This window comes from Protomyctophum parallelum (assembly GCF_964188405.1).
Source record: "Protomyctophum parallelum genome assembly, chromosome: 13".
Lineage (NCBI taxonomy): Eukaryota > Metazoa > Chordata > Actinopteri > Myctophiformes > Myctophidae > Protomyctophum > Protomyctophum parallelum.
In genome coordinates, this window is record NC_139708.1 from 35,078,130 (window position 1) to 35,092,197 (window position 14,068).

The 14,068-nt window shown below is 42.2% G+C and overlaps 1 protein-coding gene across 31 annotated transcripts in view; it reads right to left on the reverse strand.

The window, feature by feature from the left end:
* mapk8ip3 (mitogen-activated protein kinase 8 interacting protein 3) overlaps positions 1-14,068 on the reverse strand; it is a gene marked incomplete at its 3' end in the record, with an annotated part of 52,694 nt that overhangs the window by 35,127 nt on the left and 3,499 nt on the right. For 9 of the 31 annotated variants that reach the window (XM_083779526.1, XM_083779516.1, XM_083779505.1 and 6 more), the window contains exons 3-8: positions 7,863-7,983; positions 7,273-7,343; positions 6,150-6,241; positions 5,898-5,921; positions 4,223-4,379; positions 2,492-2,717 (exon numbers count right to left, since the gene is read on the reverse strand). In XM_083779526.1, coding sequence (XP_083635652.1) covers positions 2,492-2,717; positions 4,223-4,379; positions 5,898-5,921; positions 6,150-6,241; positions 7,273-7,343; positions 7,863-7,983 — 691 coding nt within the window. The remainder of the gene's footprint in view (positions 1-2,491; positions 2,718-4,222; positions 4,380-5,897; positions 5,922-6,149; positions 6,242-7,272; positions 7,344-7,862; positions 7,984-14,068) is intronic. The other 22 variants (XM_083779513.1, XM_083779523.1, XM_083779512.1 and 19 more) reach the window with 9 other exon arrangements.

The window sequence follows — 14,068 nt, forward strand, 5'->3', positions numbered from 1 at the left end:
TTGGGGCAAGCCTTCACTTTTCGAAATCCCAGGGCGACCGCTCTTCACTTTTCGTGGGGGTGAGTTGGAAAAGGGGCGAGCGTACCTGTTCTGGTTTTCAGTGCGCAACACTGCAACAGACGTATTCTCCATTTTACACCAGTTCCGACATTTATATTCAGAGCTGTAGCATTAATTACCTTGAGTTAATATAATATTTGATATACATAAAATGATCACCCATACAAGTTGATCATTATAGCCTAAACAACGCTATGTCAATGATTAATGAGATGATCGTTTCATTAGACGAAGACATCACATGCCTTCTGAGGCCCAGGCTATACGTGCATGGATCTTTTGCAAAACGGATATTTTCGTCCTCCGTTTTAGAAAAAATCCCTGGCCATACGACAGAGATATATGTCCACACACAAACGCAGCAACGCATTGAACACAGGATAAAATCACTGCAGTAGCAGGTTTCAATTGTAGGCTATATTATATTGGATTTTATATTTACACTTATGAGGTGCCAATCATATTTTTTAATGAAGGAATAAGTACCACCTAAAGCCACCTAAATTGTGAGTGGAAGTATATGTTTCTTTCATTGTCTGTCAGCAATCTCCAGATCCCGACTCTCGACTTTTCTCTCCATATAATTAAAAAATGATAGACACTTTACCATTGCTCTGGCGACTTGGTACAGAAATTAATAGCAGAGTCAGACCTGTATAGAAGTGTCCACAACCAGTTGTGAGCTTGCAGAGAGGCTATATTTTCGAGCTGTATAATAAATGTCACGTTATAATGTAGGCTAATACAACGTGCGCACATTGTCAGCATGTAGGCAGAGTGACATGCAGTCAATGGGCTGCATGGCTTATCTCTCTATCATTTGATAAAGGCATATTAAAAACATGACTTGTACACCAAATGAAAATATAAACTTCACGGAATATATAACACTTTGAATTATAACAATCGGTTGTAGACTATCTGAATATCGCACAAGTAAAATCTCAACACTTTGCACAACGGGCCATTGTGCTGCAGACTGGCAGTGTTTTACCTATACTTGTGAAGACCTCTGCTTGGATTCATGGCGAGTGGGGCACCGACGATCTGCAAGCTCAACGCGCTGCATGTGAGTTGTGGACACAACACTTGGAGCTTGTATACACGGAATGACGATACACATTTCACAGAATATATACCACTTTGAATTAAAACAATCGGTTGTGCAACTTGTGCTTTGCACTCGGCACCAATACAAATGAAATGACCAGTCCGCACTGGACTAGTTGATATATTTATTATTGGATGCAGCAGAGCAGAGCCTTTGCTCGCTGCAGTTGATGCAACATATGATAAGTTGTTAACAGTGATATATACTGATACTGTGATATACCGATATATGTTGTCGCGCTGTGATGCGTTTTATTATTAGTATTAGAGAGAGAGAGAGAGAGAGAGAGAGAGAGAGATACGGAGGGAGAGACTGGCGGTGCGTAAGGCAGTCCATATGCGCGCTGAAGGCTGATGCAAGACGCAGTGTGTGAGACGTGAGTGTGTGTGTGTGTGTGTGTGTGTGTGTGTGTGTGTGTGTGTGTGTGTTGTCGCTGCTCCCTGGTGATCGCTGATCAGATAGGCTATACAACACTATACAGCAACTGGCCTAATCATTAGAGAGACAGAGTGTGTGTGTGTGTGTGTGTGTGTGTGTGTGTGTGTGAGTGAGAGAGAGAGAGAGAGAGAGAGAGTCGAGAGAGGGAGAGAGGGCTCAGGTTAGCCCGGCGCTGTAGCGCTAGACAGGCAGTGGTACTGGTAGTGGTAACCTCATGTGAAGCTCCAGGGCTCCAGCACGGAGCCCTGTTCAGCACTTAGCCGTGTTTGAGGCCATGTCAGCGGGGGGAGACGGGGGGAGACGGGGAGAGCATGGAACTCGTCACGCGAAAAAAAGAAAACGCAACAGTTTACCGTAAAACTTACACGTCAACTCAATGTCATTGTAACGAAGATTTCCGACCGATTTTTTTTATTTTTTATGATAATTTCACCTAGTATGACGCAGAAAGTTACCTCAAAACAGGTAGCCTTTAGTGCGCTAGCCACTCAGCTTGACTAGATGCTAGGCACGTCAGAGCCTGAGATATAGTCACGTGTCGTTTCAAATCGTTTTCATTCAGACCACGTGATGTCCCTTATCAGCAACGTTAATCTCGGGCCGTGACATCCCCCCTTTAAGGGCATGTTCACCTACACGGCGGACGTGTAACCCACAGAAAACACAAAGTGTGTTTTAAACATATTGCTAGTTTGACCACTTCAATGCACTTTAAAAAAAGAAGAAATGTCTACTGTATCTACAAGCTCTCAATGCGTCGCAGGCACATTGAGACTTGAGAGCTTGTCAGTGTTGTGTATGACTGTTGTGTATGAGTGCATGCGGGGTGGTCATAGCTTTTATCAGATGTAAGAAGTGGGGTGGGGGAACTACGGCTCTTACCAATGCTCACGTTTCTGGTTTCCTGGGACACCTGCACCTCCATGTTCCGGCTGAGGCGCTTGGCACCTTTCCTGCGGTTGCCGCCACCTGTCCGCATGGCGTCAAACTCTGCCGCCTCGTTGAGCGGCGTGACAGAGGCGGACGGGACGGACGAGGTGGGCGTGTTGGACTTGCTCCCCGCGCTGCTGGGTGTGGCCGCCACGGAGTCCGACTCGGAGCCGTCCTCCTTTCATGAAGAGGAGCACATGGACCAAAAGGCAAAATAAAACCTCAACACTGAAACATGTTGTATTACACTTGTATTAACAGTGTAAAAGGAGTCCTGCACACTTTCCTATTAATAAATATGTGTAAATGTACTTTGTTTTAGCTGCTGCTACATACTGCCAAAAATCTAAAAACATACTGCCAAAATCACACATTGAGGCTGTAGGCTTTAAGTTTTGCTTTTATGAAATATCTATTAAGGAAGATGCTTCTGAACAAATTTCTAGTTTGACCACTTCAAATGCTAGTATCTTAAAATGATAACCAAGAATAGCCTGCAAATCTGATATTTTCACTGTGAAACATGCTGCATAACAAGACATGCTGGCTTCTATGGAATCCAAATTAGTTGTGGCGACTGAGAACTTTAATCCATAGGGAGCACGGACTCATGCAAGTGTTAATTCCATTGACTGAAAAAACTATGAAAAATGTTCGTCGACTACCTTTTTTTCACTGACATAAACTAAATTAAAAACTATACTAAAACAAAGTTGCGGTGACTACAACTATGACTACATGTATTGACAATTTCGTCACCAAATAGAAACTACACAAAACCTTTAGGGAGGGACTACTGGAAAAATCCAGCAGAACTAATACATGGCCTTTTATGCTTGGTACGCTAAGCGTGGGTGTGGGACTCAGCCTCTTTGTGGCCTGAACATCGGGCATTTTAACAGTCCCTAAAAACTAAAACTACTGGTACACCACCTAAACTGTTGAAATTGCACAATGTGAAGGAGGGTACACTTACAAACACAAGGCTTATACACTATATACACAACACAATGGAAGCTGAAACTCCACAACCACACAGGAAAATAATCACACAAGTCATAAAGAAAAAAACCACGAGAAAACAAAGGACCCCTCTGCTTGCTTGAGTCAACATGATTTCCAACAAACACCATGGATTCTAGCCTACGATAAGAGTCACACATATGACTTGATCAAAATGATGTATCTTTAAAGTGACACCAGAGGCGTGTTTTCAGAAATAAATAGTGGGTGGCAAAAAATAAGTTACCATAGCCCCATTTCTAAAATAACAAAAATAGTTGATCTACTTGTAGAGCTTGTAGGTCAACTATTTTCACTACGGGGGCAAAAAGAGAAAATGTTTGAAAATGTTCTCCTATAACGTTTTAAAGTCGTTAATAAATGAATGGTTGCATACAATTAAAGGCTAATCTAAATTACAACACGTGTCACATGTAGTTGGGGACAGTAATATGCATAAAATAAATGCATTTAAATGGTTAAATGTGAACACAAGGGTGTGGCAATTGCCATCCCGATGACGCAAATGCCGCCCCTTAGTGAAACAAGCAGGCGTGGGGGGGAGGGGTGCCCTTGTGGGTGTGGCTATAGCAGGATGGTGGTGAAGGCCAGCCTCTCTCCCCTGCACTCCTCCGAGGCGGCGGATGGACGGGGAGAGATTCAGGGCCGCGTCTGGCACACCTGATAGCCGGAGGAGCCGTAGTTGGGCTGGCCAAGCTCGCTGACCTGCCAGGTGTCTTTTCCGGGCATCATCCTAGCCCCCCCGTGACCCCCACCACGTACCATTCCTTCGGCGTTGGGGTACAGGCTCAGTGACGGCGGGCGCTCTGCTTTGCTGCTGGGAGAGACAGGAGACACAGGGAGACACGGAGACCACGAGCATGAGACTCACACCGAGTGGGGGAGGACATAATAGCAGTGGTGGAAGAACCACTCAGATTTCGCATGCAATGAAGATGCATGCGGTCACCCACCCATCCGACCACTTTATGCGTTAAGTAGTCTGATGGGTGGGCCGCGAACACTTTGGAGATTGGAGCACGTGGGCCGCCGACGAGGAAACGGTTTTGAAAACCACTGCAATAAACCAAACGAGAAGTGCGTTGATCCAAGTCGTGGCACGTGGGTCCATGTTACACAACCAGAGTATAACATTATTAAATGAAAACAGATATATCTTGTGTCTCTGGAAAATGTTTCATTGTAATACTGTAAAGATGGGCAGGCAGACAGACAGTATATGAGACAAGCAGACAGACAGACAGGCAGACAGACAGTATATGAGACAGGCAGACAGACAGACAGACAGACAGACAGACAGACAGACAGACAGACAGACAGACAGACAGACAGACAGACAGACAGACAGACAGACAGGCATAGACAGTCAGGCACACAGAACCAAATTATGGAGGCAGAGGAGAAGGTAGGCAGGTCAAGGCAGCAGCATATCATCGCTGTCGTGCAGAAACCTATCGCCATATTCTAACTTTTTGTGTTCTCCCCCTTAAATCAATGCCCTACTTTATCACACTACAACGTCAGACAAAAGCATCAAAAGTAGCAGATCCACAAGCTCAAAACAACGCAAAGTGTTTGAAACTACTTTTACCCACTACTTTTACACCAATGTGCAAGTCACAATCTGAAGGCATGTATGTATTCATAGTGAACAGATGATCAACAAGGTCACAATGCATCGTGCTCTGACACACCGTGAGCTTGGCATCGCGACACGTGTGATCTGGTAGATCGGCAAATGTTCTATGTGCATTGTGCACATAGAACATTTGCACAACCACTGCCCTAACACGACCTACAGGCCTCATGACCTACCGGGGTCATTGACTTCAAATCAATATCACCATTATTTTAAACGTTTTCTCAGATTACAATGAACTCATTAACTGCCAGAGTTTCTCTAGAACAGTCTGCAGCCACTGCCAGCGTTTTTGAGCATGTGATTGATTTACGGAAAAACACAAAAAGTTAGAATATAGAGATAAGAGGTTTCTGCGAAGACAGCAACGATAAGATAATATGGGGGCACATTGTTTTGTCTGAGGGGCAGGATGCAGCAAGATGGCTGCTTGCTTAACAGCACTATAAGGGGAGAGGTTTGGAGGTAGATTCTGTTGCTGTCGGAAAAGAAACCTTGTATCTCCACATTTCAAATTTTCATGCATTTTCTTTTTTGTAAGTGTTACACTAAAGTAGTGAAAAAACAAATCTCATCTACAAATTCAGCCATTCACTATTTTTAGACGTAACAAAATAGGATTTTTTTTTTGTGGACATACAAGGTTTCCACTCGACATCAAGGTTTTTCAGGTGGGGGAGATTTTGTTTAAATTACCTTTTCCTCCACGTGTGGCGTTGACTGTGCACATGGGAGCACACAGACAGACAGACATACGCAGACAGACAGACAGACAGACAGACACAGACAGACACATTAGAGAAAGACGACAGAAGACAAGGACATGCCACAACACACCAGAGTCTATGCTAAGGCGAAATATTACATTACATTACATAATACAGTACAATATGCAAATTATAATCGCACGTGCCGTGCGAACACGCACACACACAGTCGATAACTTACGTTCGTCCACTGCCTGGGGCTTCTGACTGGCTGTTACTTCCCACCTGTTGCATTTTAGAGCGTTCTATATATTCCACGTAGGTCTGAATCATCTGGGATGAGAAGGGACAGCAGATCATCATCAATCAGCCTAATCCCTATATATTCTGTTTACAACAGAAAATTGCAAATATATATTTTTTGTACTTTTACTCAATCACGTATTAAATGTCCGGTATTTAATACGTGATTGAGTAAAAGTACAAAAAATATATATTTGCAATTTGTAATAGCGTATTTCTGCATTGCAGTATTGATACTTTAACGGAGTACTTTTGAATAAATTGTTGATGACTCGAGTCACTAATGCCGGCAGTTTGAATGGACATAAATGGCCATCCATACATTATGAGATTAGCTATAAACTAACACAACATGACATGATGGCTGATAATTCATGTAGAAGTATTTTTTATGTAATATATTCCACTGTCTGCTTGTTTTGATTTTATGCTTTGTGTGGGGACTGCGGATGTAAATTAGCATCTTTGCTAAATCCGGTACCCGCATATTTACATGTTGCATACATATGTAATGTCCATTAATATGCTGTGTCCCGTCTAAATAAACAAATCAAGTAAAGAGGATGATAATGATGCCGTTAATAATTCATTATTCAGTTCCCTTGATATTCTGTACATTGTGGGGGAAGGTCTTGTGAAACATAACAGCAGCAACGTAATCAGATTATGCTGCTGACATAATGCAGTGGATTATGGCAGTGTTTATAACTGCCCGGCTCCGAGGGCAATCAGCAGATCATAGTAGTGTGAAAACAAAAGTATTATTTCGACAACTTTAGGCCTAAATTATGATCCACTTGCCAAAATGAACTGTGTAATACTACTGTAGCTTTTAGTGTTGCATGTCTTGATTAATTGAGTAAGGACTACAAAGGAAACCAAGGCGGAAAATGAATGAATGAATCAATGAATCAATCAATCAATCAATCAATCAATCCATTATGCATTTCTCCATTGTGGTCCCTTGAATTTTTAATGAATTCATTAAGCTTCAGGTGAGACGCAAAATAACAGGGAGAAACATCACCGTGACGCACATTACATTGATGTGTCCTCCTTACCTCAGTGTGGCGCTGATGCAGGGCGTTGTATTCCTTCTTCATTTCAGACTCACGCTCCTCCAGACGAGAGACTGAGGAACACGGAAGAACAATCAGTAACTCTTGTCGTTTGAATGAAAGTAATGAGTTCAAATATGGTCCTCAAACTTTTTCATATGCAATCTGCATGCAAATGTTAAAGCTAACTGTTAAAGGGGTCGGGGAGTGAAGACCACAGGTTTCTCAGTGGTTGAAGCAAAATGTTTTTTTGTTAAAAGATTAAGCTCTAAATTCTGATAGTAGCCTAATCATTGCTGTATAGTGTTTGTTCAGTCACAGGGTGGTACACCATGTCTCTCCAGCGAGCTTGTACACCTGCTATTTTTTTTAATGTTTTGATATTGATCAATATAAAAAATGTTTGGACATTTCTGAATAATTTTGAAAATTTAAAATAATTTTGAAAATGTTTAAACATAAACCTTCTCTTTTGGGGTTCCCTGGCACAAACCCTTTTCAGATGGGGGGAGGGGGGGTCGCCAGCCAGATACTGATATTGAGTCTACAGAGTCTGAACAGATGGGTGTAGTTGTGCGTAGTTTTCCACTCACTCTGGTCAGAGTAGTTTTTGGTCTTGAGCTCCAGTTGTTTCCCCTGCAGCTCCAGAAACTCCACCTGCATCTGCAGCTCCTTCTTCTCCGTCTCCAACGTGTCCTCAAACTCGATGAATTTCTGACGGAACAAAACATCACAGAAAAGTACACAATGTTAAACCATTCCGGTCATGTGACTTCACATTCATTCATTTGTAGCCAATCAGTGCCTGTCAATCAAATGGCCCTGAGGCGCTGATTAATTGATCTTAGCAAGGCATTTGACACCGTGGACCATCATGTCTTGCTAAATGTCCTCTCGAATACTGGTTTTCGCCAGAATGTGCTAGGCTGGTTTAAAAGCTACTTATTTGGCCGCACACAGTGTGTTAAATTTGGTGACACACTGTCTGACTCTATCACCCTAGAGAAAGGAGTCCCTCAAGGTTCCATTCTAGGACCTCTGCTTTTTCTGCTGTATGTGAACCATATTTGTAGTCAATCCAAGCATAGTAGGTATCATATGTATGCAGATGACACAATTCTGTATTCCTGTGCCCCCTCACTTGATGTGGCAGTGTCAAACTTGGCCTCTGACTTTGTCTCCTTGCAGCATGAACTGCTAAACAGCAAATTGCTATTAAATGGCCACAAAACCAAGGCCATGCTATTTTCTCCAAATAGCCTAGTCGATGTCCCCTCAAATATCACCACTCTGGATGGAGTATCCATCGAATGGGTGGAGTTGTATAAATATCTTGGGATTTGGTTGGACAACAAGTTAAACTTCAAACACCACATTGACACCTTGGCAAAAAAGCTTAAGTTCACACTGAGCTTCTTCTACAGAATGAAGTCCTGCTTTTCTAATGCTTCTCGCAAAAAGCTGATTACAGGCCTTTTCATGTCGCAGCTTGATTATGGAGATACTGTCTACCGCTTTGCTAGTTCCTCAACTTTGAGCAAACTTGACCCCCTGTTTCATGCTGCATTGAGGTTTATAACCAATTCCCCCTATAGGACTCATCACTGTACTCTGTACGCCCTCGTGGGTTGGTATTCCTTAACATCTCGCAGGTTGCTACATTCTCTCATTTATAAAGCCATTATTGGTAACCTCCCACGTTACATTGGTTCTAAATTTGAACTTGTCCAAAACTCTCTCAACCTCAGATCAAATGGTTGGTTACGCTATGTCGTGCCCCCAACTAAATCTGAGGCTGGGAAAAAAAGCATTGCTTATTTCGGACCCTGGTCTTGGAATGACCTACAGTCCAGACTCAAACTGGCTGCTGTGATTCCCCTAGTGAGCTTTAAATGGATTGCCATGGGCACACTTCCCATACATTGCTCCTGCTTTGACGTATAGCAACTGTCTGCTTGCTTTTTTAGTCAACTAGCAATTTCCGTTGCTTAGTTTTTTAGTCCTTATTGGTCGCGTTCCTGTTCTCCCTTTTAGCTTCTTCGGTAGTGGGTACTGTATTCATGAGCATTGTATGTCTGTCCTGTTTTTTTGTTGTGTATTTTTTGTTATTGGCAGAGTTGTGTCACTTATTTTTCCTATTGTTCTGGCCAGTTCACACTTGTAAAAGAGACTTCAGTCTCAATGTGGTTTTTACTGGTTAAATAAAGGTTAAATAAAAAAAATAAAAAATGATTGTCTCTTCCACTTTTTGGTTTCTGGGAAACACCCTCCCAGCGCTTTGGGCCAGACTGGTCTGCAGAAGTCACATGTGAATTCATGGTTTACCACTAGGCTACTAGAAAGCGTTTCCAGTTGAATTAAATGTTACACCGTAATACAAGATTTTGTCACATGATATACCCAAGCATTATTTGTGCAACTGGTAGTAATAAATGGATCGAGAGGTGATCATCTTTATCAGCCCTGGAACTGATACAGCAACAGTTGACTCATCAACGCAAGCTAAAGCATTAAATACCACCACATGTCAAACATGGCCACCACGTTAGCTGCTGATGCTATTTCCTCATCTTTGTGACCAAGTCTGTTCACTCAGCTGCAATAGAATTTGTGATGACAATACTGTTCAGATGGTTTCTGACTGTACAGTACATGACATGATGATAACAAAGCTGTCCTGTGGGTACAGCGGTATCATATTAACCAATTGCGGGCAGCCATAGCTGAATGGGTAGAGAGGCCTTCTGGGAATCAGAAAGGTCACTGGTCCGGCCTGTGTTGGCGGACAGAGGGTCCGAAAGTACCCTGGGTGCTGTATTAATAGCGACCACTGCTCATAACACTTTCAACAAATATACAGTGACAAAAAATACCGGGGACCAAATTATTTAATTATTAAATTTTGTTGTAACATGAATAGTGAAAATAGTTGATATACAAGCTCACAATGTGTCACGTCGCAACCTGTTGTATGCTTGTAGATCTGCTGTTTTAGCTGTATTGTTTTAACCATTTATAAAACATTTGCCTTTAATATGCACAATGGGAATCCCAGGGTGTAGTTAAATTCAAATGGTCTCTTACGTACGTATATGCAGCAGGAAAGGCCTGGCCCTATACTGTATGTCCCCTTTGAACTACAACAGCCCCTTAAAATAGCTCAATTTGTCTCACATGTAAATTCAGATAGTTAGCTCTCAGGAAAAGGCTGAACATAAAAAGAACAGCCTCCCTGTCTCACTACATCACAGAGTTCTGTTTTTATAAAGCTGCTCACAAAGACGTTCTTTTTTCTCCAGTGCCGCAAGGAGACACTGAGCCTTAATGCTGTAATCCTCCAACTGCAAAGAGACAGTGGCATGTAGCCAGCTGCATATTATGCAGCTGATATGAGCACACAGACCACAAACACAGGACCAGAGTAATAACACTTGAAACTAATAGGCACTTTTATCCCACTGATACTCCTTCATCTGACATAATGGCCTTAACTGTCCCGGAAAACTGATGTCATTTTTTTCCCCATTTTACGAATCACATTGTGTCCCATCCAGGGGGGCAGTCAGACAGATATTTCGTGAAGCCACTAAGGAAATCGGGACTTCCTGAAAGTTCATATAATGGCCTGTTGTGGCGCTGTCATTGGGCCCAAAAAAACCCATCATAGAGGCCCAACTTCACCTAGACTGTATTACCTTAATAAACATGGTCATGAATACTTTCTGCTTCCAGTCACTAGTTTAAAGTCTCATTTCTCATGTCATAATATTCTTTTTGGAAAATTATGGTCCCATTTATTAAAAAAATGACCATAAAGTTGCGTATGTTCTGAGGGGCGTGGCTACCGTTACAGTCTATGAATGGGAGCCACCCCCGTTCAGTCAAAATAAAAACCAACGAAGAGTAAGGGGGGAAGTCCCGCCTCGTTGTCTGGGCCAGCCAATGGCCAGCTGGGCCCAAACGGAGCCAGCCAATGGCCAGCTGGGCCCAAACAGATCTAGAAATATGGCGACTTACAGTGCAAGGAATTACAGGCTTCATTTTACGTCCATGTTAGACCCGGGGAACGCTTTGTCCATATTTTTTACAGTCTATGGTCCCATCCCAAGGAATCATTTTAATACGGTATTTACATTCTGCGCATATTCTTTGAAATCTGGGTCCGTTTTACTTCTCTCAACACTGTACCAAAGTAAATTCGCCCTGGAAACCTTCAAAATACATATGTAATGCATATTATCTCTTACAAGCATATTGTACATATGTGTGTGTAACAAGTTAACAGAAGTTAACAAAAAACATATCGGGCAATCCAATATGCCTGATATTAATGCCAGATATTAATGAATTAATTATTCCAAAACAGCCTGCGTTTTTCAGTGAGCTGCATTTTATGCATACTTTTGCTACTTTTTAATTTGAATCCTGAAAAGTAAGAGTTTTGGAATTCAGACTTATGAGAGACGACATATTCTGCCATTTCTGTGTACAGAAACCTATCATGGTTAATAGTAAAACGACCCATGCATGTGTGTGTCATAGTTGCCCGTGATCTCTGTGTCTCTTCACAGAGAAGATTGTGTGCACATTTAATGCCTGTATTTAGGCCAGGTGCTGGACATCAAGGCGAGAATCAAGGAGGATAAAACATCCACACACTGTTTTAAGCTCCTGGACTCTTCACAGCAAATGTTGGATAGGCAATATTTGTCTCATGAAGACCTAAAAGGGTCGAAACGTTCCCCCAGTGTGTGTTTGTGTGTGTGTGTGTGTCTGCTGATGAATTATAAAAATGGTGTTGTCGAATGACACACGCTCTGACATAGAGCCCATAGCCAGACGGATAGCTTGCGTCCGATTAGGGCAAAATACTGTCCGTAGCCTGGAGCGATGGTGGGTCGAAAACGTAATGTTCATTTTATAATAGATTTTGACATCCTTTTTTTTTTTACAAACACAAATACACTGACTATACGATGCAAACAAACACCTCACAGGAAATCCTTTATAACTCGATTCCATTTCTTAATGCCTTCTCGAGGTGAAATAAAGGGTGATGACAACGATGAAATCTCCACCAGTCTATACGTGAAACGTGCCAAAGTGAGCGCACCATCTTACATAGGCTGGTGGAAAGCGAGCTCTCAACATACAGATGCACCACGCCATTTAAGCTAAATCAGCGGTCATATACGGTAAGTGGACGTGTTGGGTGAAACAGCAGAGTCAGTGAAGTAGGGATCATATCAGAGGACAACAACAGGGACTAGCTACTAGGCCTGTGTCACATTACGGTAACATAATCGCCTGATAGCAATTATTTGAAATAATCTGATCAAATATTTTTTGCACAATTGTCATAAGCATTTCCATCATGTTGAGAAAGGTGCAAATATTTTCGAAAGGTGCAAATATATAACGTTTCCAAATATAGTGGAAATAGCAGTTCTACAAGCTCATGCGTTATTAAGTTATTATCAAATGTGTCTTGGATGGTTATTTGCCATATATGCCCTGTGCAACTCCAAAGCCTAAAAAACTAAGCAAAAATGTGATTCTTTATTCATATGTTCCCAGTGTCCAACGACAAAAATGACGACGACTTATTAATCATCATGTAAAATGTCACAATCGTGACATCTTTACTAGCCAACAGCTACTGTAAATCAGTGTAATCCTGGTTACACAGTGTTACGCAAGGACAATCGTGGAGCGGAGGGAGAAGAGGCTTTTGTTTACCATTAGGCTGAGTCAGAAAGGCCCTGTAATCCGAGACCCCCAGTGCTCACCACTCCCTGCATCTCATGAGAGGAGGATGCACATTGGTGGGTTGTTGTCTGTCTGGCCTTGAGATTCTCTCTCTGCCTCCCTCCCTTGACTGGGTACATATTCCTCCATGTCTATTTGTTCATTGTCTCTCTATATCTCACAGTGCACTGCTCATGGTGGATTAGCAAAAATACAAATCTCACGACTGAAACATGTCTGTATGAACAAATTATTTGTGTGAAAACAGTGTGAAAGGAGCCCCCACCACACTACTAGCACTGATTTCTAAACAATGAACACATTATCCGGTATGTCAAATTTTGATGTTTTGTTTTAGTACATTGTTCCTGCTGTTCCACATACTGCCAGTGCCAACCAGGTGAAGAAATCCCAGATCGAGGCTTTAACCTTTGCTTTTATGTGAAATATCCGACCGAGACATTTTATGGAAGCCAGATGCTTCTGAATCTGAACATATTGATAGTTAATTTGACCACTTAAAATGCTTTAGTCCTAAAATGATAATCGAAAATAGCCTGTCTACAAGCTCTCAATGCGTCGCAGAGACACATTGAGAGTAGACATGCTGGTTTCTAATGGAATCCAATTGATTGAAATCAGTCGTTGCGACTGAGAACTATAATCCATAATTGCTTTCTCACATACTTTCTGGCACAGGAATATGTTACATCAATTCTCGCTCTGCACACTTTTGTTTTGTTTTTATGAACTGAAGTGAACTAATTTATTTTTCTCAGATGCATCTGTGGCTGTGCCTCTCTGACTCTCCTCATAAGCACAAATCAGGTTAGAAAAGCAGGCGTCCTCAATGTGCTCCTCTGTGTACTATTGATTTACTATGATTCCCCCAGCCCCAACGACTCATCCCAACCCCCACTATGCTTCTCTGCCAGGCACACACACAGCTATATCTCTGTGTAATTTGTCACATTCAAATTTAGCACTCTAACTTGAGCAAAGGTGTGGTGGTGGCTTCCGTTCACTGGCTTGACTGAGTTGTTGTCGACAA